Source organism: Prunus persica, chromosome G7, assembly GCF_000346465.2.
Source record: "Prunus persica cultivar Lovell chromosome G7, Prunus_persica_NCBIv2, whole genome shotgun sequence".
Lineage (NCBI taxonomy): Eukaryota > Viridiplantae > Streptophyta > Magnoliopsida > Rosales > Rosaceae > Prunus > Prunus persica.
Window position 1 is genome coordinate 2,123,533 of NC_034015.1, and position 24,717 is coordinate 2,148,249.

General features: G+C 35.8%; 1 protein-coding gene across 2 annotated transcripts; it reads right to left on the reverse strand.

The window, feature by feature from the left end:
* Positions 3,450-24,086, reverse strand: LOC18771173 (polyribonucleotide nucleotidyltransferase 1, chloroplastic). 2 transcript variants are annotated; one of them, XM_020568593.1, is made up of 25 exons: positions 23,730-24,086; positions 22,883-22,951; positions 20,306-20,412; positions 20,172-20,214; positions 19,231-19,314; positions 18,907-18,971; positions 18,644-18,800; positions 17,686-17,742; positions 16,463-16,576; positions 15,910-16,173; positions 14,784-14,858; positions 12,479-12,592; positions 11,243-11,335; positions 10,587-10,765; positions 10,268-10,451; positions 10,052-10,099; positions 9,760-9,832; positions 7,670-7,743; positions 7,460-7,567; positions 7,278-7,372; positions 6,041-6,104; positions 5,836-5,889; positions 5,696-5,737; positions 4,738-4,825; positions 3,450-3,944 (listed from the first exon to the last, which is right to left on the reverse strand). In XM_020568593.1, the coding sequence occupies exons 1-25, from the start codon at positions 24,000-24,002 to the stop codon at positions 3,889-3,891; spliced, it is 2,580 nt and encodes an 859-aa protein (XP_020424182.1). In that variant the 5' UTR covers positions 24,003-24,086; the 3' UTR covers positions 3,450-3,888. The 2 variants fall into 2 exon arrangements, with proteins under 2 accessions (XP_020424182.1, XP_020424181.1); XM_020568592.1 differs by having other exon boundaries at positions 4,341-4,825; positions 23,730-24,085.

A 24,717-nucleotide genomic window follows, 5' to 3' on the forward strand; every position in this document is an offset into this window, starting at 1 on the left:
ACTAAACGACAAAGCCTGGTCCCTCAAAAATCTCTCTTTTAAGGTTTATAGCATTCTATCTAATATCGACCGGATGCTTTTGATCACCCATTAATGGAAAACCTTTTTGGGGGGCTTCCACCTTACACACGGAAGATTGGATTGCCTGAATCACGAGTAAAGAAAAGGTGCTAAGACACTTATAATTTATTCTATTTTTAGGTCGATTTGAAGAAGAAATTGAACTTACTTGGGAGATATTTCTCACCCAAATTCACAATCACTTGTTTAGAGATCAATAACTTGGGACGCAAGTTATCTATTTTTAAGAAGTCTGCTAGGATTTTCATTGCTAGCAGTGGCACGCTCGCACACCAAAGAAAGTTGACTTGTTGACCATTCAATGGTTTTCGAGACAATGAGGAACTTTACCCTACCATCACAGGAACAAATCTAAAATAGGTGAACATACCCAATCCTCTAAGCCTTTATAAACACTAATTCTTTGAGAAAATTCCTTTGACTTGTGTAGGGGGTTTTTCTTCCGACAGCTACAAATGGGCTGGACTGCCGTAAGGAGCGAATTTATGGAATTATCCCCTGTGTCTGAGTTCAAAGATCAAGCCCCAAAAATGCTTCGAAAGGACAGTGAAGCCTTAGGAAACACCTTGGTTCCAATAAAAATAACAATAGCTTACAGATAGATTTTTTAGCTTGGCACGAGAGGCTTGTGGCATGGAAGCAAAATTGTCATGAGTTTAGCACTAAAGAGAAAGCTATGCGTTCCTTGGGGTGAAAAGGATGAATAGAGCACGAATTTGTTGGGTTTTGCAGGTGAGAGAGGAAGCTTGCTCTCTAGATGTGGTTGTTTTAACTAGTGATGAAGTAATGGGTGTGCTAGGTAGTTTCCGGCAGCTTGACGAAAAATCTGTCAAGCTCTGGAACTTTTTAACAGAAGAAAAAAGGGGTGGAGATGGAGGAATAGCTTACGAAATTGCAGAGGTTTCAGATATGAGAGATGAAGCTTGCTCTTTGAATGTGTGTTGTGTGTTGGGTAGGAGGTGACCCTTTTTATAGCTGCTAGAAGCTACTCTTTTCCAAGAAACCCTAATGATTTCTATCCAATTTGGCCAAGCTTTTTCCTTCCTTTCTCCTCCCTTCCTTTAACTTATCCTATTTGGTGAAATTCTCTATGCCCAATTACACAAAAACAGGGATTTTGGGAGCTCAATGCTCTTCCCGCAGTTGACTCAGTGGGGGACTTCCATTTTCAGCCATCTCCTTTCCTTCCTTCCTTCCCTCTTCTATGACTAGATATAGTGGGGGGGAAAAAAATTGGTATGCACGCTGGTTTGAAGAGTGTTTTGCTCAAGTATCCCTTGGTTTTTCTGATGGCTTACGCTGGGATTCGTTCCTCCCATATGCTGGAGCCTCCCAGCAGCTTACACACATGGATATTTTGGCTTTCATCGTGGCTTTTGTTTTCAGCTAGGTGCTGGAGATTTGTAGATATTTTCTTGGGTTACTTAGGCCTTCTAGGACAATAAGTTGGTTTATCAAGTAAATAAGCTAACTTCATCAATTGTTGGGTTATTTTGGTTGAAATGATGGGCTACTTTCTCTTATATGCTCACCCATATGTTTGGGCCTAAGAAATGTGCTTGAGTTCCGGGGCTCCCAAGCAACCCGGGACTTCCATTTCTCAGCCCATCAATGGGCCTCATGACAATTCATTACCATCCATACCACAACTCACTCAAGCAAGCCATGTGCATTTGAGTGGCTTGGGCCCACTTAGGCTTGTAGCATGGTTGGGGCGAGAAATAATGATTTCCCACTTGGCGTGGCATGCTTTTTATCATGATGCTTGACGGGGTAATTAGCATGGGCTCGTAGAGCTAGTGTATTTTATGATCTTTATCTCAATCCTTAGCATGACGGATTATTTATTTGACATAGCTCGTGGACTGTGACTCGTGCATGGTAAACTCTCGTGTGCTCTAAATTGGGTCTTTTCTTAATAAGATAACACATTAGACCGAGAATTTATTCAGACCCAACCATGAATTTTTTGGGCCTCAACAACCTATTACCTAGAAAAACCAATTCACGCATATTTTTTTAATCATTTAAAAGTTGGTGCACCGATTGACCAGGTGCACCATAGACGTTGCCATTGTCAAAGTTCTATTATGCTCTTCTCATTAATACTATAGCGATATTTTATACAATGATTCGTTAGGGCAGCCCTGTAAGCTGCCACTTACAAAAAGGGAAATAACTTAATCCATAAGGAATAGAATGGCTAAAGTAAAGGGTAGTGACGAGGAGAGTAGTGATACTTGCATGAGGATACAGGGGTTCCATCATACATCCACTGCTTATTGGCGTGTTGAAGTTACGGAGTAATTAGGTGGCGCTCTCTATGTCATTTCTCCAAAAAAGACTAGAGGGGGTTGGTTTTTCTTTTACCAGCATTATTTAAGTTTTTATTTTGGTTTAGTTTGTTCAATGAAGTCCAGAAACTCTATGAGTTTTCTGTGTTTTTTTTTTTTTTTTTCTCTTTTGATTACATAAGTTGAGTTTGCTGGGTGTTCTTAGTCTCTCTAGGAGAGTCATGCCAGTTAGCGAGTAGTTTTTGTCCATAATGTCATTGGAACTAGATTTGGTGGCTGTTGAGAGAGTTATAGAAATGTTATTTTCGAAAGTGATTCTCTCCAAATCGTTTCAGCTTTCAGCTGACTCAAGTCAGTGGGGAATATTTACCCATATTAGTCATATTGTTGTTGGGATGACTCCTTTTACAGTCTCTGTTCTTTGTATTGTTATTCCTATTGATCTAATAAAATTCTATCGTCTTTTTATAAAAATAATAATATTTCTTTTAAGAAGTGGAAACATAAAAATGCAAAATCTTTATAGTTGGAGTCCTCCCCCTTCTAACTATTTTAAAATCAATTTTGATGGTCATTCTTCGGCTGGTTTTGTAATTATGATTCATTATGTTCATCCCCTATTAGTTTTTCTTATGTTTTGCAGGCTGAAGCTACGACTTTAAGGAATGCCTTAATATGGGCCTCTCGTATACAGTTATCACAGCTGGAAATTGAAGGCGATTTTAAAGTTCTAATCCCAATCCTAAATCATCAGATCCCACCTCCTTGGCATATTCGAACAATTATTCAAGATATTTGGTATCTTGTACATGGTTCCCATCGTTATTCTTTTACATCATTCCTACGTGAAACCAACCAAGTGGTTGAACTTTGGCTAAGATAGAATATGCTTCTTCAGATGACATGAATTTGGTTTCGGAACTTTCCTAGGAATGTTTTACTAAATTGTATTTTGATTTGTAAGGGTTACAGATCCCACGTGGATCTTCTCTGCAATGTTTTACTTGGGTAAAAAAAGAAAAAGAAATGAGGGTGTCTTTAAATAGCAATTCATTACGAATTCAATGTTCATAATTTGAGAAACATGAAGCTTTTGAACTCAACTTGTATTATATATGCTTTAGAAGTGACAAGCCTATCAAAGAAGAAAAATATTTATAAACTGCTGCGAAAGAGCTCAACTATGATGTTTTACAACATATTATCAAAAAAAGTGTGCCTCAGCAATAGCCAACAAAAACGAAACTATCAGGTTGACATTATCGAATGCTTTGCTTAGATATTAGCCCCAAAAATAATCTGAGCAAAAAAAGCACCATGACATCCTCCTCTATTGCAAAAGAAACTCTCAAGCACCTAGCAAGGAAATTTACCCCACACCACAATGGAGCTCTTCTTGATCCAGTAAGAATCAGTGGTTCAGCAAATTTTCCAAGACCATAATACTTCCCTTTCTTAAAGAACATATGATGCAGTTACATTTAACCAGGTTCCTCTGCAGAATGTGACACATTCACGTCATTGCATGTGAGATGAACCTTTCGGTGGAACGTCCTAATAAACAATTTCCTGTCAAAAACAGATTCCACCATTTCTAATTAGTAAATTCTTGAGTAAATAACCTATAATACCATTTGCAGTTCAAGCAGTGACTCATAAAACGAAAATTGACCACAAGAAGGTACCAACACTGGGATAATGAAAAATGTATATAACCGTTTCTGGCATCATTATCAGCATTGTTATAATAATTGAAGCCTAACAGAAAGATTGAAGATGAACATAAATAAAATAACTTTCACTAGCACTCTGGACAATGTATGAGGTTGTCAGTTGTTTGTACCTATTGTTGAATGGCAATGCTCAATCTCGAAATAGTATGTGACCTTTTTCAGGTCCATTTCTAAAGTGACATCTATGCAAAATTAATTTAGAGAATATATATAATAGGTAGGCAATTCATACCATTTCTTCCTGTTAGTTTCGAGGCATTGCACCATCATTTTTCAACATGACAAACAGGACCAACAAATTATCCTCGTCAGTAGGTCAAGAAGGAAATATCCTTACTATCCAATGTTAGCCTCTCCATTCACTAAAGTATTTTCCCCATTGCTCGAGACGCTATTAACTACTTCACTGCTGCTCTTCTTTGTCTTATCTTTGTTGATATTTGGTCTATCTTTGGCAGGGGTGACTAATCTCCGGATAAACTTCTTTTGTGGGAGCAAAGTATTCTCTGCTGTATTATTTTTGGGCGAGCTTATATTTTCAGCTAAGTCCCCCTTTCGAATGCTAATCATTTTTTTAGGTAAACCTTTGTCAGATGTTTCTTGAGAACCTACAACATCTTTGGCATCACCTGTAGGCTGCTTTGCACTGGCCTTCTCTGGATCTGTATCTGGAAGTAGCGCTCGGTGGCTAAGGCGAAGTTGCCCCTTCTCATTTACCTGCATTATACAGACAAATTATCCTATTGCAGTTCTCCAGAGTGGGTGAAAACCCAGTAAAACCAAAATTGATCAACAATTTGCAAGGAATGAAAAGAATGCATGGTAAAGGTAAGCAATAAAAAAATTAGCAAAACTACTCGAAACCTAAACTCATTAAGTAAAGAGAGAAAGCTTCTGGTCAGCAACTATGAATTCTTGTCAGTTTTAAATCTGATTTCTAAAAGGACTTCTTAAATCAATAATGCAAGGCCAAATTATGTAAAGGATGGTCGTACTTCAAATTCTCGCATGAATGACTAAAATTTTTCTACTGAACAATCAATGCATTCTGTTGTGATCAAAATCTGGCCGTTGAATGCATTGGCGTAAAAATTTGGAACCACGCTTAATGAGTTAGTCTTGTCAACCTGTCTTAGTTGAATGAAAAAAATCCCTTTGAATTTCTTCAGTGCAAGGATTTCTCGCTTTGTTTAAGGGCACGAAATCAAAAAGGGCCTTACCATGGTCATATTAGTAAGATCATTGTCGAATGCAACAATACAAGTATTAGTCTATAAAACACAATTACACAGGTTCAGCCCATGAGGTGGCAACTTGATGCAAAGGTTAGGACCAGATCCAAATCTCCGTTAATGAGACCAACTTTTGCAGGACCATAGATTACAATGGCCATTGTTTATCTTATTTATAAAATATATGTTCACATTTCTAGGATAAGGAGACTGATTTTTCTTGGTACATGGCTGTCAGAAAAGGTTAATGTTCCAATGAGAAGATAATAATTTAATACCAAATAAATCATTTATCACCAGACAGTTAACATTACATTTATTTCTTTCTAAGGATGTCAGGAATAGTAGATCGTACCTCAATAAGTTTAACATCAATATGGTCTCCAACTTTAAAAGCCTGTAAAATTAAATAAACAGGAAAGTTTAATCCACATGATTCTTACACATGTAGAAACATATAAGAAAATAATAATATGGAAAATATTATGTGCTTACATCTTCTGCCTTTGCCAGCCAATTCGAACTCAACTCACTAATATGGCAAAGTCCCTGAAAAATTTGAGATTGAGATGCCTGCTGATATTACTGTTTCAACCCCATTTCTTTATAAAATGGGCCTACCTATACTTAACACAAGGTTTACAATGCTCAAAAAGGTAAAAGAACTAATAAATTGGTTGTTAACAACGATGCATTATACCTCTCGCCCAGGTGCTATTTCCACAAATACTCCATATGGAGCTATTGATTTGATCTCGCAGTTCCTGGTACATTAAAACCAGAAAGTCAAATAATTAGTTACTGATCTAATGCATAATTTTTTTGATGATAGATCTAATGCATAATTAACCAAGAAGAAGGTATATAAAAAGACATCCTGTTCTCCGATACCCTAATGAATATAGAGTGCTTGGAATTCCTAATGCATTGTCCTATTTACATATTAATGTCAAAAGCACAGTAAGTCCAACACATAATCTTTGACTAAGCCTCGGAAAAGAAATGAAAAAAATATATAAAATCCAATTACAAAGAAGGGAGTTTTCAATCCGGGTCGTTCGTCCATAAGACTATTACAATAAGTTCAATAACTTAATTTACTTTATAAGAGATCTCTCTCTTTTTAAATATAATAACTACTATATTACGTGCCAGTTTTACATAAACTGTGAATGTAAAATGATTATAAATAATAGAAAAACCACTAACATACCTGTGACATAGATACAGTATCAAAATGCAAAACAATTTATCTTCTCTTTTTTCCCCCCAAATAAGAAACAGAATTATATTTTGAAAATGAAAGTAAAGCGGTACAAAATTAGTCAACAAGGATTTCTCAACTCCAAAGCTACAGATCCCACAAAGAAGCGCAAAATGCACCCTATCCCATATGCACTGCACCTCCTCACCAAACACATTTTCAAATACCCAACCCATAAAACCCAGAAAATTGCCATCATAACACATCTCCCCAGAACACCACCCTTTTTCTTTCCACTGTAAAAATCAAACTTCCCACAAAATAGCACATTATACAACAGCAGAATGGACAGCAATACAACTCATCTCTTCAAATCAAGACGATGAATCTAAGAGCCACAGTATCCTTATCCAACAGAATTCATTTTGATAGATATATTACTCTTTGATACATTAATTCAATTTTTCTCTAAATTTATATTTCATCACTGCTCTTGAAAACTTATTTGATAGATATATTATTTGTACAAGCATCATGCACAATGAAGTTTGATATTTTAAATTTGAGAAAGGTAATAGTTATGATATTTAATACTTTGAATTATAAGGACAATAACCGTATCTTTTGAAAATTGTACAGTCAACGATACGTTTGAGCAGAAACAAAAACAAGCTATTGGACATTGGTCAAAATAAAAAGTTATTTCCTATAGAAAAAAAAAAAAAAAGGCTACCTGTAGATATCACCAATTGTTGGAACCATTGTCAAATTAGTAATAATAGCTTTAGACTTTTCTATACTAGCCAAATCCCTGGCGGTAATTTTCACCTGCAATAGCCAGAAAAAAGTTAAATTTAGGGTGAAATTATTAAATGAAAATATATGGTCGCAGATTGGGTCATAGTCTGGTCTTACTATCCCGTCTTCTTGCGTGTCAATTGCATCTACTCCAGTCTCTTCTATAATACTCTTCACCTTCTTCCCACCACTACCAATGATCAAGTTCACTTTCTCAGGTTTGACCTGTCACAATATCAGGGTCGTAAGAAAGAAGTACATTACATACTTCAGATCATCAGTTGTATAGCTAGCCATGCAATATTCATCTACAGGTAATCAACAAACCTTCATTATGTGAATCAGTGGCGCATACTTAGAAAGCGTTCTTGAAGGAGGAGGTGAGCACTTCAACATTTCCGCTGAATTTTTAACAAAATAACAAAAACACAAAAATCAACTTCACCTTCTAATGACAGCAGAGTATGAGATAACAAGATACAATATTTCCAGAATCCAATAAACTAAACTCAATCTTTTGTGGCTGGTTAGAACCAAAATAAGTGTAACAAACAATCCTAAGTTCATCTAGAAAGCAGATTTGCTCATAAACACTTTTGTTGGAAGTGCTTTTATTCGAAGCACATAGAATTCAAGTGCTTCCTGGAAGAGCGCTTGGAAGTGCTTTCTGAAGAAGCAGATGTTAGGCGGTTCTCCAGAAAACACTTCCAAGTACTTTTATAACCCAAAAGCACTTCCAACTTTTTCCCCAAGTGATTTTGGCCATTTTAAAAGCACTTTCAAACAGGCCCCACAGCCGTCTAAAACAAGGAGGAAATGTTAATCATTTGAACAGAAGATACTTGGCTGGTTGGGAGTGGTTCTGGAGGAATGGTTTTTACCTAGTAGCAGTTTTACATGGTAGCATTATTGTTGAAGAAAAATTTTCATTAAGAACCCAAGAGGTAAAGCGCTTCCTGAGTAAGCACTTACCAGGTGCTTCCCCCAAAAACAATAAAAGTAATTTAATAACCCAATAAACATGTCTCCCTATTTCTGTCAAACATTGATTTTAGTTATTAGAAAACCCTTTACACACCAGAAAAAACACTCCAAACACATCCTTAGACTCCACTATATGCAATTTGGTGCTATTATATGAAAAATTATATAGAAGTTCCAGTGTCCTCTATTTGGATAATAGGCAACCATGAACATGGGGAATCAAACGAACAATGAAAACCTACTGATTCCACTAGGAGATAAAATAAAATTTCCAATTTGCTGGAGACAGAAGGTATCATTTAAAAGGCGAAATTAAAAAAAATCAAAATTTTTATTCTTTCTGTAAAAAGTGCTGGAAAAAAATACATGCAAAACAAATTCATAAATATGCGTTCTCTTGCGAGAAAGTTTGGAAAGTTATTTCTTTAGACTGTTAATCAGGACCATAGATTTAGGCGTGATTCCAATTAAATGAAAACATGACTGTCTCTCTAATGAGCATGTTTTCAAGAATGAGGATACAGTTCTCTCTAATCCAAGACAAGTTATTTGTGCAGCTGCCCAAGAGTGGATTAAGTCGGCTTCTAATCGCACTAAAGGGGTAAATAAAGTTCAAATTCATATTGCTTGGGAGCCTCCTGGACCTGGACAGTTCAAACTTAATGTCGATGGTTCAAGGAGAAGTGTTACTGGTTGCATTGGTGCTGGGGGAGTCATTCGTGACTCTTCTGGTGACTGGGTAAGTGGGTTTGCTGTTAATCTAGGAAAAGCTCAAGTTCTTGAGGCTGAGATATGGGGGCTTTTCTTTGGTCTGAAGTTAGCTTTTGAGAAAGGTATCAGTAGTCTCATCATCGAGATGGACTCAGCTATTGCAGTCAATCTCTGTCAGAATTCTTCTCTGCTTGCTTTGCATCCCTTAGCTGCTTTGGTTAGGAGCTGTTGTAACCTTTGGCAGCAGTTTTACCAGTTGTGCCCTTCAGCATGTTTTTAGAGAGAAGAATGGTGTTGCTGACCGATTGTCTAATTGTAGTTATCAACTGGATCTTGGGCTGTGCTTGCTTGAGCAGGCTCCTAGTTGGATCAGTGCTTATCTTGTTGATGATTTGCTTGGAATTGTTCGTTCTAGACCAGTGTGTGTTTCTTGGGGCTTTGGCCCCCTACTTCATCCCAAAAATAAAAATAAAAATACATGACTGTCTGACAAAAGGAAAATTATATATTGCATACTGTTATGATGAAAAACATGTATCTGCAACTGCAACCTATAATGGAAATACCAAGCACCAAGAACACATTTAAATTGCACACAGGTTATTGATTATTGACTAAATAGGCCGGATCCCACAGGAATACACCTCCCCGACTAATTAAATCCTTCTTAACCTGATCACAACTCCCAACTATAAAAGACAATATTAATTAGGAAACTTTACCAATAATATGCTTCCGGCCATTCTTTGCTTGTAGGAGTGCCTCTCTCATAACGGGCAATGTAATCCCGCTAACCTAATATAGAAGGAAGGCTTCTGATTATTACTTATTATAATGCACAGATAACCAAAAGAACACAAATAACACTCACGCACACACACATACATACTCTTCACACAAGCCATGTCAATTGGGTGGGAAGTGGGTTAGAAGTAGTAACAATACTATCCTAAAACACAGTAACAAAATGAGATTGATATTGAAGAAACTATCAGGATATAAGTAAAAGCTGACCTTTATGTCCATCTGAAATGCAGTTACACCATCTTCATTTCCAGCAACCTGCAATCACTGAATTATTCAATAAAATATTATGCTATTAAATCATGATCTATGACGACCACTTTGTAGTTCATAGAGTATTGACAACATAGGCTTTCAGATTTGAATAATATTAAATAATAACCAACAAAAACACTAAATAACTAGGTAAATTCCAGAACATAAGACCTTAAAATCCATATCCCCAGATGCATCTTCAGATCCAGTTATGTCAGAGAGAATCAGTGGAGCACCATCTCCCCCAAATTCCTCAGTTTCCAGAACCATACCCATCGCTATCCCAACTATAGAGCACTTGATTGGAACTCCAGCATCTTGCAATGCTAAGCATCCCCCACAAACAGATGCCATACTGTATCCTCAAAAAGGATAGTGTTAAGAGGTAAATCTTAGCCTCGACGTCAAAAAATTGATGATGTTAAAGATGTTTGAAACATATTTGATAACGAAAATATATTATTTGGTTGATGAAATTGAGAAAAGCCACCTTGAAGAGCCATTGCTTTCAGTAATTGTGCTCTCAACACGTACAGTGTAAGGAAAATCATCTTCAGAAGGCAAAATTGGTTCAAGAGCTCTCTCAGCAAGCATTCCATGACCAATTTCTCTTCTACTAGGTGCTCCATTCCGTCCAACTTCCCCAACACATGACGGGGGAAATGTGTACTGAAAAATTAATACATTATTAGCAAGGTTCCCAACACTTACAAAATGCAGAAATGCAAAACTATTTTCAAATGGCATCATTTGCATAACAGAATTCAAACATCAACAAAAGTTGGTAATTCCAATCGGAGAAAAATTTTATGTAATGAAACACCTCGTTTTTCTATAACTCGATTTATGACCATGACGGTAACTACGCAGACAACAGTTGCAAAAGAACATAAAAGAAATTATCATAGAACTGTCAAATATTACTTCCATTCAACAATGACAATTCATAAATTAAATATTAAAGGAAATCACAAAAATATCAATCTTCTTAAGATCAGAAAAGTTGGGCACAATATCATATCTACTGAACTTTGAACAGAATTATTTATAGCTATAAGAAATTATGTGTATGCCAGAGACTACATTGCCAAAACATGGTTCACCACATACTCAATTACTAAGATGAAGAGATATAAAGAGAGAGACCTGGAGATAGAACCTCTTCCATTCATCTACCCCTACTAGGTTGTCTATCCTCTGTGCCATCTGCTTATCACCGAGTGTAACAACAGCCAATGACTGTAAATAGAAAAAATGAAAAGAAACGATTAATGACACTAAACTAAAATATCCACGGATAATTAAACTCAATGAAGATCAGAATGGCAACGTAAGAACCTAAGTTGGTCATACGAACTGTGGATTCAGAGAGTTGTAACAGGCTCAGTTAGAACAAATGAGAGTCAATTGAGATGCGTTAAACAAATGTGGGGTGTGGCTAAAGGGTTAATCATACTCTTCTGCTCAATTACTAGTGTGCCGATCTTATTAAAATCATATCAGAGGTAACTAGCTTCGACTATAGCTAGACATAACACTAGTTCAAAAAAAGGAAAATTCATCTCAGCTTGAAAAATGATTCTTACTATTAAAGTCACCAGCAAACAATATGAAGACAATGTAGCTCCATGGATGGTACCAAGTGTTTGGGAGAAACAAATCATGGTGAAATACTTAAAACACAAACACGCATATGCCACACACACACACACACAAACACTAGCACATACATACAGAACTGGTAACTATCTTCATGTGTTCTGAATATACATTTTTTTTGTAGAAGAAACGAAATTTATTAAGCAAAAGAACACGGAGGTGGAAAAGGCAACCACCACCGAAGAAACAAAAACAAACAGAGAGAAACAAACAGCACCAAACCCTCCCAAGCTAACAGAGAGGAACACAACCGAAAAACCACAGACCAACACACCCCCCACCCCTCAGTTAACCGAAGCTGCCATATCCCTCATAATAGTGGAATAAGAGTAGTCTTTAAACTCTTTTGTAACCGAAGCCCACAACGCTGCCCAGTACTTAACTCTATCCCAAAGCTCACTCACTCCCACTCCCTTATAGTCTTCAAAAATTCTCCTATTACGCTCCATCCGAATGTTCCAGAAAACAGAGTGGACCAAACAGCCCCATAAAGTTGAAACACGCTTCCCCTTTCCCCAAACCACAAAGTGAGAAGAAAGGAAATCAGAGCACCCTTTCGGAATAACCCAAACAGTCCCAACCTCCCTCCACAAGAGCCCCCAAAGACTTAAGGAAAAAGGGCAATGTAATTCTGAATATACATGGTAACGGCAATAACATTAATCAAAAGAGCAGTTTTGGTACACAAGATAATCAGGTATGCTGAATGATAAAATTCAAAACCTGTGTTTCTCCACGTGTGAAAAGAGCACTTCCATGTGCCCTGGGAAGTAGTCCACATTTTGAGTTAATTGGACGTATCTCATCTGGGGAACGCCCATCACTTCTTCTTCCACCCTGTAGCAACCACACACAAAAAATAAATAAATAAAACATGGCATGAATTTAACTAGCACTTGTGGTGTTTAGATGACAAGAACCTATTTCAAGGTTAAAAACAAGGCTCCTGTCAGTTTAATAATTCATATCCTGCCTAGTAATCCATATCATTGGAGCCATGTGTTAGTACCCGCCAAACAAGAGCTAAATTACAAAGATCCTTTATGCCCGGAATAACCACTAACTATTTCAGTGTTCAAAATGAGCAACACAAAAACACTGACTATCTCAGTGTTTCAAAATAAAAGATAAAATAGTCTGTATTGCTTAAAAAAAAGGAGCAGGGTAGGAACAAAGAAATTTGCATATGTATAACTCTCTTCTGTTCAAAACAATTTCTGTTGCATTGCTACTGTAACTCAAAAAGGCATAGTTTGAAGTATCAAGGATCTGAGACTAAAATTATGAAGGTGGAAAAATATGTCAGCAAAGAAAGCATAATGTAGAATTTATACAGTTAAGTCATTCAACCTTCATTTGAGAGAATTTCAACCTCTTTATCCATGGGTAGATCTTTTTTGGGCAGGAGCGTGTACATTTCAAAATTTTCAGTTAGGGGTGGACATTTTAGCACATAAACTGACCAACACACTCAACCTAACCAAAACAGTGTGGGTAGTGTTGATGTTTCCTCTTTAATTGGGTGATCCCAGGTTGCTTCACCAGCAACCCAATTCATTTCCAGTCAAACAACTACATGCAAACTCAGGAACCCATTTAAACCAACCTAAACTGTGAGCATAGGTGCATATTGAGACTTGAATGCTTGATTTGAAAGCCAAGTCTTCACCAAACAAACTGTTAGGCTACAATATCTATTACAATAAGATCATGCATAAGTTATATTTAATCCTTCCAAAATCCCTAACTGGTAACAGCCTTAGAATGCAGTCCTCTGGACAAAAGTATAGTGAAGAAACCCTTAGTGGAAGTGATGATTCACTTATCAGAGCCTGAATATTTAGTGTACTTCATTTTATTGTTTCTTCAGACTTGGTTACAATTTGATATTTGCCCGACTTCACAAAACATTCACACTAATTTTTACATCAACCTTTCAAAATTGAATATGCTTAGCAGGTAATAGAGATGTATCTTTGAAACCTGATCACACATGAATCTTATACAACAGTATCACTGATTTTGCTTTTCACATGTGATCATATGCAAAGGCAGCCACGTTAGTTAAACAACATTTAATGACCAAAAACTTTATATACGAGGGAAAACTTATTCCAGATGCTGGTCCAAATAGAGGTAGTTTTAAATGTCTACAACTCCATATAATACTAATTTTCAAATAATAAACTTCCATTAGTGACCCTTGATCCTAAAGAACCAAAAAAGTCTCTAGAGTCTAGGTGATGTAGGATATGGTTGAATTGAGTAGTTAGGTAATATAGCGGAAGTGAAAACAATGGAAAACAGAGAATAGAATGAACAAGGATAGGTCTGGAATCACTCCAGGCACCAAGAAGTCTCCAATCTCTGGAAAATAAACTTTTATAGCAATAACTCAACTCCATCATGAATTACATGGGGGGGTTTTATGGCAATCTAACCCTAGAGTGAAAAGGAAATTAAACTTATTCTAGGAAAGAAATCCTAAACCAAATAGAAACGGTAATCAAATCTACATTTAATAAAATAAGTAAACCAAATTCTAGTCAAACAAGAAATCCTGAAAGTATAGAAAACTTGGACAACAAGTTAAAAACGCAGAAATCATCTATTGCTCCAAAATTGCAGGATTTGAAGACCGAATTAAAAAATTTCCTCTTCCATCTCTTTCTTTAGTAAACCCTAATGGGTTTGACAAGGATGTCCTCATCACTAGGCCTCCATCAGTCAAACCCAGAGCCAAACCCAATTAAAACTTTAACCTGTACTTGTCCCAATCAAACTAGGGTTTAGAAATGGGGTTGAAATTGCTCTCACCCAAGAAAGAACCCAACCCTAAATTTCTCATACTAGTAATTAGGTTTAATTTTCTTTAAATTTAAAAATAAAAAATCCTTTCACGTAATAAATATTATTAAAGGTCATAAGTTTAACAGATAACATTGCATCTAGTTAAGCAAACACCAGCTTCACATCTGCCTCAGATACATTTAAGTAAATATATCTAACTAAAAGCAAATGTTCATACCTCCACAATGCGCCTCCGCAAAAATTTGGATGTGACTTCTTTGAATACCAGCTTCACATCTACCTCAGAAAAGAACTAAAAATAATAATATTACTTTAGTAACTATTGCACTCACAATTAGGTATTCATAAAACTCCGAGATAGACCAAGAATAATACGATTGTCAGTTGAAATATTCAAAAATATAACTGCAGCAACACAATCCAAAATAATGTAATACAGAAAAATCAGAATTGATTCTTTCTAATGGTTTAAATCATGCTGACCCATAAGTGCTCAGATAGAAAAACTTAAGGATTTGAACTAGCTTGAAAATCGCTAGTTCAGAAACATAACTCTCATTGCTTGTTCAATAAAGTTCAAACACTTAAGTTGGACAGTTATATATTAAATAGTAATATATTTGTTAAATTTATTGTGATCCACATATCCTAATATTAGACTTCTTGGTGTTGACTCCAAAGAAGCATAACTTTCACCACAAGTCCAGAAAATTTCAAATACTATATAAAAATATCAACCACATGGGTTCCTGTATCACATTTAAATTCTATAAGGCCACACACTTCGACCAAAAAAAAGGACCCCACTGCATGAGCCAAAGAATAAAAACGAGAATGTGAGAGTATGGAGACTTAGACATGAAAAGTCGACTTTACGAACATGTTTTGGCACACGAGGTACACTCTTTGAACTTCTTTTCAATATATTTTGTTCCAACTATAATTCCAAATCATGTGAAGGTCAAGCGACTAAAGAAAGGGGACAACAACCGCACTGATGGCTAGAAATCAGCCTTTTACAAAGCTTTTAGGACAAATTCACTGGATGCTCATATAGGTAATTAGATATACAGTAATTTTTGGGTTATCAAAAGGTTGATTCCAGATCTTTTAAAGTATCTTAACACCATTCCAGAGCAATCTTCAACAAATTTTAGTAAAAAGCAAATAACAATGAGATAATTCCATCTTTCTTAAATATGAAAGTATGTTTTAATAACTACATACACATACAGATGAATATATATATATATACATATATATTATGTGCAAAAATAAAGGATAATGTCATTCACAGAATGATAAAAAACTTGAAATACAGAATAGAAAGATTTGTACTATACCAAGGGAGTTGACTTTCGTAAACTAGGCTTTATATGAACATCACCTTCATCTACTTCACCATCCACAACCACTTCCTCGTCCTCATCCTCATCTTCAAATATATCTGGTATTGTTTCACTGCCTCCAAGAGCTACATCCTTACTAACATATCCCTTTGCTGTTAGTATAGTCAAAACTTCTCCTTCCAATGACAAAAGAGCTTTTCTTCTAGGAATCTTGTCCCTAATCTGCAGAGTTCTAACCAACTCATCACCGGCAATTTCCTGTGCAATGTCAATTATAATACGTGATCACTTGATGTTTGTTCAAAGGATAAGTAAATCTGTCATCATATGAGAAGAATAGCAGCAAGAGCATAGAAACCAAGTAGGTTAAAAGAGAGTATGGAAATGAAGATTAGAGAAATAGTGAGGATATGGTACATTTGTGTGTGTGTGTGTGTGTGTGTGTGTGATGGAGAGATAGAGAGAGAGAGAGAGAGAGAGATCAACCTAATTCAAAAAGTAATTTTTATTTTTTTTCAGTAAAAAGTACACAAGATAGAAAGCATACCTCAACATGATTATATAGCTCAGGGGGAGGTAACTTGATTGCATCAAGCATTTTTGCCTTTCCACACTTCTTAACCAAAGCTTCCACCTCATTGCAAATTGCTCGTACGGCATCCTGATATTGATGTATAATCAAAAAATTTACCTCTATGTGGATATTTATATGTTCTGGGAGTTTTCAAATAAACAATCAAAGAAGTAATGACAATGAACTCTTTGAACAACTACATAGAGTTACTAATTCCCGAGCAGTGCCTTCATACATATAAGAATTGTTTATGATCAAATATAGAAAGCACAAAATAATATTTTCAGTGTATCTGAAACAAATCACCTCAAAAATAAACGTTACTGCTGATGAATTAGACTGGCCTATGAACGGTAGCTTTGGTTGTTAATTTCCAGTATTGGCAAACACCTAAATAACTCAAACTCAAACGGAGCAATTTACAATTAAATGTGACTCTCATTCAATTACCCTCTTCATCCTCCAATTTATTCAACTTATTCATTTTTGGCTACTTTGCGAAACGTTCTTTAGTTATTGTCTCAATCTTTCACCCATTTCATTTTAGTCTTTTCCCTAGAAGATGTTTCTCCCTTAAAAAGTAAATCTTCGAACATGTTTCAGAGCTAACATCACTCTTGAGTTTCCCTCATACTCTTCTAAATCATTAATTTCTTTTATTCTTTCCAGGATAGCACTCTTAGCCACCTTGACATCACCAAACACTTGGTTAGAATTAAGCTTGGTTAAGCAGAAATTCTCTGATGTCTTACTCATCTCCAATGGGAGGTATTCATAGCTACACAAAAGTATAGGATACTCAACATGATAATGGCAGATTTTCTACCACAAAAGCATCAGGGAGAGAGGACCGCCCCGCTTCAGTAATGTTTACTGGGGCTCCACAACTCCCAGTAAACATAGCAAAACATTGTGTCGTTGATTAAAGATATGATAGTGACAACACAAAAGGCAGGCCCAACAACAATGTAAATCATATGAAATATACTGCAAAAAGAATTTCTAATACAAGCAAAGACAATGGCTTAACTTTTTATGACCACTTAGTAATGCTAAAGATAAAAATTATTTGCAAATTCATGCATCCTGCATGGGCAGCAAGGCCAAAATAATTGGAACATAGCATTGTACTTCAAATAATAAAAAGCTATAACTTGTGCAACCAAATAAACTACATACATAGACGAAGTAACAACCTGCCCAACTTCTACTGCTTGCAGCAACCTTTCCTCTGGGAGAAAGTCACAATAGCCCTGCAAAGAAGATGTTACACATAAAGATGGTTGTGAGTCAGCATGAAAACACGGAAACATAGAAAATTTTCACGGAATTACTATATCCAACACTGGAGAAAGAAAAATGTTAATTAACACTCTTTCATGTGAGATATACAATGAGTACATAAAGTGATGCAGACCAATGAATTTAAAAGCCCCAAAGTAAGAAGAAAAAAAAACCTACATATATTGATGCACACACATATACATATAACAACTAAAGATGTGGTTTAGTAACAGATACTTTCTACACTCGTTGACAGAACAAAGAGCAAGGGTGCAATTTTTTTAACTGCTGATTAAAGTATTCAATATCATAACACCTATTGTAAATACTATTTTGCCGCATTGATCAAATTTCTAAAAGATGTATTTTACCATTTTAATAACATATCAACAAAAATACAAATTATATATTGTTTATTTCCATGCCCTACAATAGACGTTGCTTCTGCTACACCTAACACAAGTTAGGAAGCAGATATTTAATGTAGTCAATAAACAGCATATTGTTGTAGGTAATATCCCAAATTGGGTAACCATTTTCAGACCTCCACTAAGAAAAAATACAAACAGGAAATTCCGACGCAAAATTTTGATAACGAGAAATCTACCTCGAACTAGTTGATGGAATCCTTATAAAGTAAACTATAACACAACATGCAAAGCTTATTGCAGAGCTGAGTACATAATTACCGATACCTTCTAATTATCCCAGAAATGTGCCTAGAAACTTGTTTTATAGTAATAAAGCTGCCATATGGATTCAAGATAGTCTGCATGATTGCTGTTACAAATATAATCCATTTGAGAAGCTAAAGTTGACAAGGATTTGGCATTGTCAAACATTACATTTAACTTTTCATTAACAATTTACCTCTATCATCAATATTGCATTATCTGTGCCAGCTAGCAATAAGTCCAACTCCGAGTCTTCCATCTCCTTAGTTGTAGGATTCACAATAAATTTGTCACCAATGAGACCAACTCGTACTCCTGCTATGGTTTTTGAGTTCGGAACTTCTGAAAGAGCCCTGTGGAATTTGAATAATTAGGCCAAAGAAAGTGTCATTTTTTTATACCAAATGTAAACCAAATTGCATGATAATGCTCCAAATAATTAAAAGCAGTCAGACTTACACTGCTATTCCAGCTGCTGTAACGGCCAAAGAATCAGGAGAGTGCAAACCGTCATAACTCAGAACCTGCAGAGATATGTTGACAAAGGAAGTTATCAAGATGAAACATAAACCAAGTAAAACAATGGCACCGTGACACTGTATTGGTTCATTCTGTTTGACAATTAAAGAACTGATGAATAAGCATAATTAGCAGCACACTAAATCATAGTGTAAGTATCTTGTAAGTGCTCAAGTTGGCATACAAGTAGATTACAATTTGCTGAAAATAAAGATATTAGCAAACCTATTACATATATGCAGTTGAAATTCATACGGGACATACCCAAGAAAGTATTTGAGTTTCATGGTAGAAGCCATTCAACATAGTTGGACGCAAAGGCCTATCAATCAATCTACAAATGAGAACCTGCATACAATTGAAAGCTAAAACAATTGTATAAAAATAAGACAAGGGAGAACGTTGAGTTATGTACAATGAATACGTAACAGTACATTGATACATATTATGATTGATAACTGACTTCTAGGTCGCCGAAGTTAAAAAAAATTCTAAATAAAAATAAAATAATAAAAACCCAAAAGAACTCCTCAGATTGCGTTGAAAGTTTACGTGGGATTTGTAGCAAGTACCATCTGTCTCAATATGGGGCAAAAAAGAGCGAAACAAAAAAAGAAGAAAGTTGAAGAAAAAAATTTCATGCTGAAGTTACAATTCTGCTCTTTAGTCTGATCTGAAACGTATATCTTTGATAAGAAGCCATATCTAGAATAATGGGAATAGATCCTCAATAAGGTAGGGACCTTTACTTTTTTTTTCTGTACGATTTGGGAAAAAAACTCACACCCAGACATGATGTAAACCCGCAACCACCTTCCACCCTTACTGATGGGGAGATGAGCTACCAATTGGCCAAAAGGCATATCTGAATTTGTGGTGGCTAATAAAGAACCACTGCCCTCTAAATCACAATCAAAGAAAGATATTTTTTAATAAAAGAAACATAAGCAGGTCCACCTTGGTTACTTCCTTTCCTGGGACCTCGATGTTACACATACAACTTATGCAGGCGAACGGTTGCACACCTTCTAAGGAAAAAAATAGATAAACAAACCAGACTCATAAAATAATGCAAAAGCAATCCCATGATATAAGCATCTTGAACCGAACGTCTATGATTCATCAAGACAGCTCCAGCTGTCAGGAGAGGAATCAAGGGTTCATAATACTAGGGTTCATAATACTAAAATGCTACTGGCAAGTACCTCATGATCTTTCGCCCTTCCTTCTCGTTTGAAAAAGCCTCCACTGGAAGAATGACAGATGCAAAGTATTGAAAAAAAATGCAAGCAACAAAAGTCTAAGCAGCTAAGATACAGGAAAAAGGTCCAAGACACACCTAGTTCGACCTGCTGCCGAAAAGCGCTCCTGATAATGTACCGAAAGAGGGAAGAAGTCCGAAGGTTCACTTGGAACGTCAGCCAAACAAACAGATGTGTAAACGATCTACAAAAAGAAAGATATATCTGCTGAATCTTCACTGGCAGAAATCTAAGTTCAGCCACAAGAATGACATTAAGAATTAAGGTGATAATGCAAAGCAACACATCAATCTATTACTTAGCAGCTAATGTAATAAATGTGTTTCTTATGTTATTAAAGAAGAATCTGTTTTACTGCATAACACAATGCAAAACCTTTTAGCTTTCCATTATTAGATGAGAAATCTGTATTTAAGCTAGTAAAGGATAAAAATATTGATATCAGAGTCACATTATCCATACTCCAAAATTATGGAAAATTGGAAATATAGGTAAGAATCATGGAATACTTTAGTAAATCAGTCAATAATATATACAACACTTTAATTTCCTCAAATAGTTTTTTTTTTTTTTTTTTTTTAATAGAAACATTTTTATTCAAATTGTAAGGATCAAAACAAGGGCATTTAGAACGCAGATAAAAAGAAAAAACACTAGCCAGTGAAACAGACACAAGGCCACTCAACACATATCTAACCAACCAAACATAAAACAACCCCTTAAGATACTACGGCCAGCAGATTGCGCATAATGGTAGGATAGGGTACATCCTTAAAGGCAAGGGAAGTTGATGCCCAAAGGGCAGCCCAAAACTTCACTCTATCCCATAATTCTGCCACTCCCACTCCCTTATAATCCTCAAAAATTCTCCTGTTACGTTCCAGCCATAGGTTCCAAACCACTGCCTGCATCAGACTACCCCAGAGAATTTTGGCTTTCTTTCCCCTTCCCAAAGCATCAATTTCCTCAAATAGTATATTCAATTATATATATACAGTTATTCTCTCATCCGAAATGTCCACACGTTATTATCATGCGGATGCCATTGTAAACAGGGAAGAAAGAAGAGAGGGGTAGTAGAAAATACATGGCATCTGCACGATAATAACATCTGGACGCATAGGAGAATTTCTGTATATATATCATATACAACATGGTAAAAAGAAGTTAGCATGCTGACTAAATTATGCTTATAAATAATTTATGTGCATGTATATAAAAGTTTGGACAGATACATAAGCAAAATTGTGGTATCTCATTGTTTATCCCTGCATTTCTGCATTTCTGCATTTCATAAGCTATAAAAATTTATAATAAAAAAATGCCAGGCAAAAGGTAAAACTAAAAATAAAATAAAATACCAATTGACCCAAATATATTGTCAACACACATTATGCAAGCCACTAACCCAATCTGAAACTTGTTAGATAAAACAATTTTTTAAAAGAAAGACACATGCCCATTTTAACTTGGCCCAATGCAAAATATAGGCCTTTTTTCAATACAGAAAGAAAGCCAAGCCCATTTTGAATCCAAAGCAATAACACTAACTGGTACTAAGTCTATGTTTCTATGTTGGCATTTGGCATTTCCTTAGCCAACATTGAGTCTGTGTCTGGTTAAATCTAGTCAAGATGGAACAAAGGCCACTCAAGTTGCTTTATATGGTTTAAGCAATGAGAATTTCAATAAGCTCCCATATCTGACTTGATTTTGGTAGCTCGGGGACTTAAAATACTAACATCAGCAATTCTAGGGTGTTAGACTTCCACATTTACATGACAATGCATTATTGATTGCATGGCTTTAAAGTAAAAAATGTTTGGAAATTAGATAAAGTTGATTTTTTCTGGGTAGAATCAATTGTTTTGCAAATCTCCAGCAGACGAGGCTGGATTTAATAATGTGTGCTTGAAAATTTTTCCAAATGATTTTAAAAACTACAAAGTTAGTGGCTTTCAAGTCAAGATCCGTAGATAGTATATTGACCGAATGAGATTGCTTCAAGAAATTTTCTAAAATCCAGATTTTTAATTTTGAACTTTCTTATTCAATTTAAGTTTGTTCAAACTTACTTGTTTTAGGCTTGGGAGGTTACCCTGGGTTTGTAAAACCTTGTCTGACCATGCAAATATATAGTTTGCAAAATTTTAGAGAAAACTTTGCACCTTCAACTGGAAGACTTTAAAAGAGATTTTGTGCGAACCTTTTCGCAAAGCTCATGAGCCTTTCAAATTTGATTCCCAAACTACTTTGAGTGCTCAACTTGATTTTCAGAGAACTCTTGCCTTTAGTTTTCACACATGTTCATTGCATCCTAACGTTCACAAACCTTTGTCATTAGTACATGTCATCAATATAGCCAGATTATTAGGAATGCAGCCCTAGGTTAAGGTGGTTGACTTAAATCAAGATCTAATTTATAGAGTTGATCCAATTCACATGTCACCAACATTTTTCTGAGCTGTCAATGACAAATTCTAAAATGTTGACGGACATTTTCAGTGTCAGTCGACATCCCAACCCTTGTTCTAATCCCTCTTGCTTGTATATAAAAGCAATTACTAAAAATCAAAAAAATCAAAAAAACTGTAGGGTAATAGTATAACACCAGAAAAGGAACCATTTTTTTCAGGCACACAATTATAACTTACGGTTTCTCCGTCTGTCACTGTAACAGAGGCACTGGCTTGTCTCCCAATATGACCTGTCTCAACCAAAATCTGTAATGATTCCAAAACAAAATATTACATGATGATACAACCGAGCTTAATTTAGCATATCTTTTTTCTAATAAACAAGTACCTATGAAACAATTCTCAACACAATTTAATTGAACTGCTAAATATCCTTTCTGGAAACTAAGGGCCTTGTTAACACTTCTAAAAAGGTGCACAGAACTATTAGAACTTCGTTCAGTAAAAACCTATGTTTTTCTTTTTATATCACCTTTCAGTCCTAAGGAATGTTCCATTTACTAGGAATTTAATCTAATTGCGTTTTGCGGAAATTAATTTTCCTGGAAAGCACTGCATATGCCAGGCGCGTATGAGTGGAACACATGATAAGAGCCCTTTGAAAAGAGATAAAATAGCTCAAAAGAAAATAATCTGACAATGCGAAGTAACAGGATTAGTTTTTTCTGACACTAGCTTGAAATGATCAGCAAGACCCACTGTGTTTTTTCCCATTCTAAGTTTGTTTCATTTACAAGTTTTGCACACCAAAATATTTTTCTGAAAATTGGTTTGCCATCCTATTCTACTCCTTCTTCAATATATCATTCTTTTCGGCTATGATTAACTGTAACAGTAACGACGTAACTAAGTTTCTACAAAAGCTTCCAGCACAATTACTTATTCCCTGCACTTGATACAAATCCTATCCAAAGTTTCTCTATACATAAAAAGAAACACAAAGTGATAAAGATAAATCCCAATTATAATATAATGCATTCCTTCAAAGTTGAAACTAAACCAAATTTCTCAAAACTCCACTCACATGTCTATCACCAACAGGGATTTTGACAGAGTATGGGGGAGGGTAGCCCTGAGGACCGTTCGTTGAAACTCCGGGCTCGGCCAAAGCTCTGATGCCAAACCCCTTGCCACTCTTTCCGGGCAGAAGCAGGGACAAATTGCAAAACTTGGACTTGCTGGTGAAGCAGGGGGAACGAGGGCAGTTTGGGAAGAGAAAACATTTGGGCCTTTGTGGGTGCAGGAATTGGGAGGGCTTAGGGCAGTGCAGTCTGCCATTGTTAGGGTTTGCCAACATTTCTCTCTTCTATCACTGTGGCCGCTTCGCTCGCTGGTGAGAGAGAGAGAGAGAGAGAGGGCAGACTTTATCCGCTTGTATGGTTTTAAGGCGCGCAAGGTTGAAAGAAAGAAAATGAAAGAAAAAATATTTTTAAATTAAATGAAATTAACAATTTTTAAAATGTGCCATTTTTAGGGCAACTCCACTTATTTGCCCTTAGAGCATCTCCACCCATAAGAGCTAAGTCTAAGGTAAGGGCAAGTAAGGGCTACCACTATTCACGTGAATAGTGTCAGCCTTGCCATTTGTGGTTCCACCCATGAGGGCTAAGTCTAAGACAAGTACTATTCATTATACTTTATTTCCTATTTTTTTATACTTTAAACTATTAATTTTGATAATCTTTTGTAATTAAATTTTCGGATAAGATTTTTGGTTGTCACGTGTCCATTATTTTTCAGAAAAGATTTTCGGATGAGAATCTCGGTTGCCAAGTGTCTTATTCCAAATAAAATTTTCAGATATTCATTAAAAAAAATTATAATCTCAGATTTCAGATAAGATTTTCACCCTCTAAAATTGTGCCACGTGTCCCATGTCAAATAAGATTTTCATATATTTTTAAAAAATTATAATCTCATATTTCAGATAAGATTTTCACCCTCTAAAATTGTGCCACGTGTCATCTCTATCTTCTGAATCCTTCTATAAAACTACACCATCAACTCATACC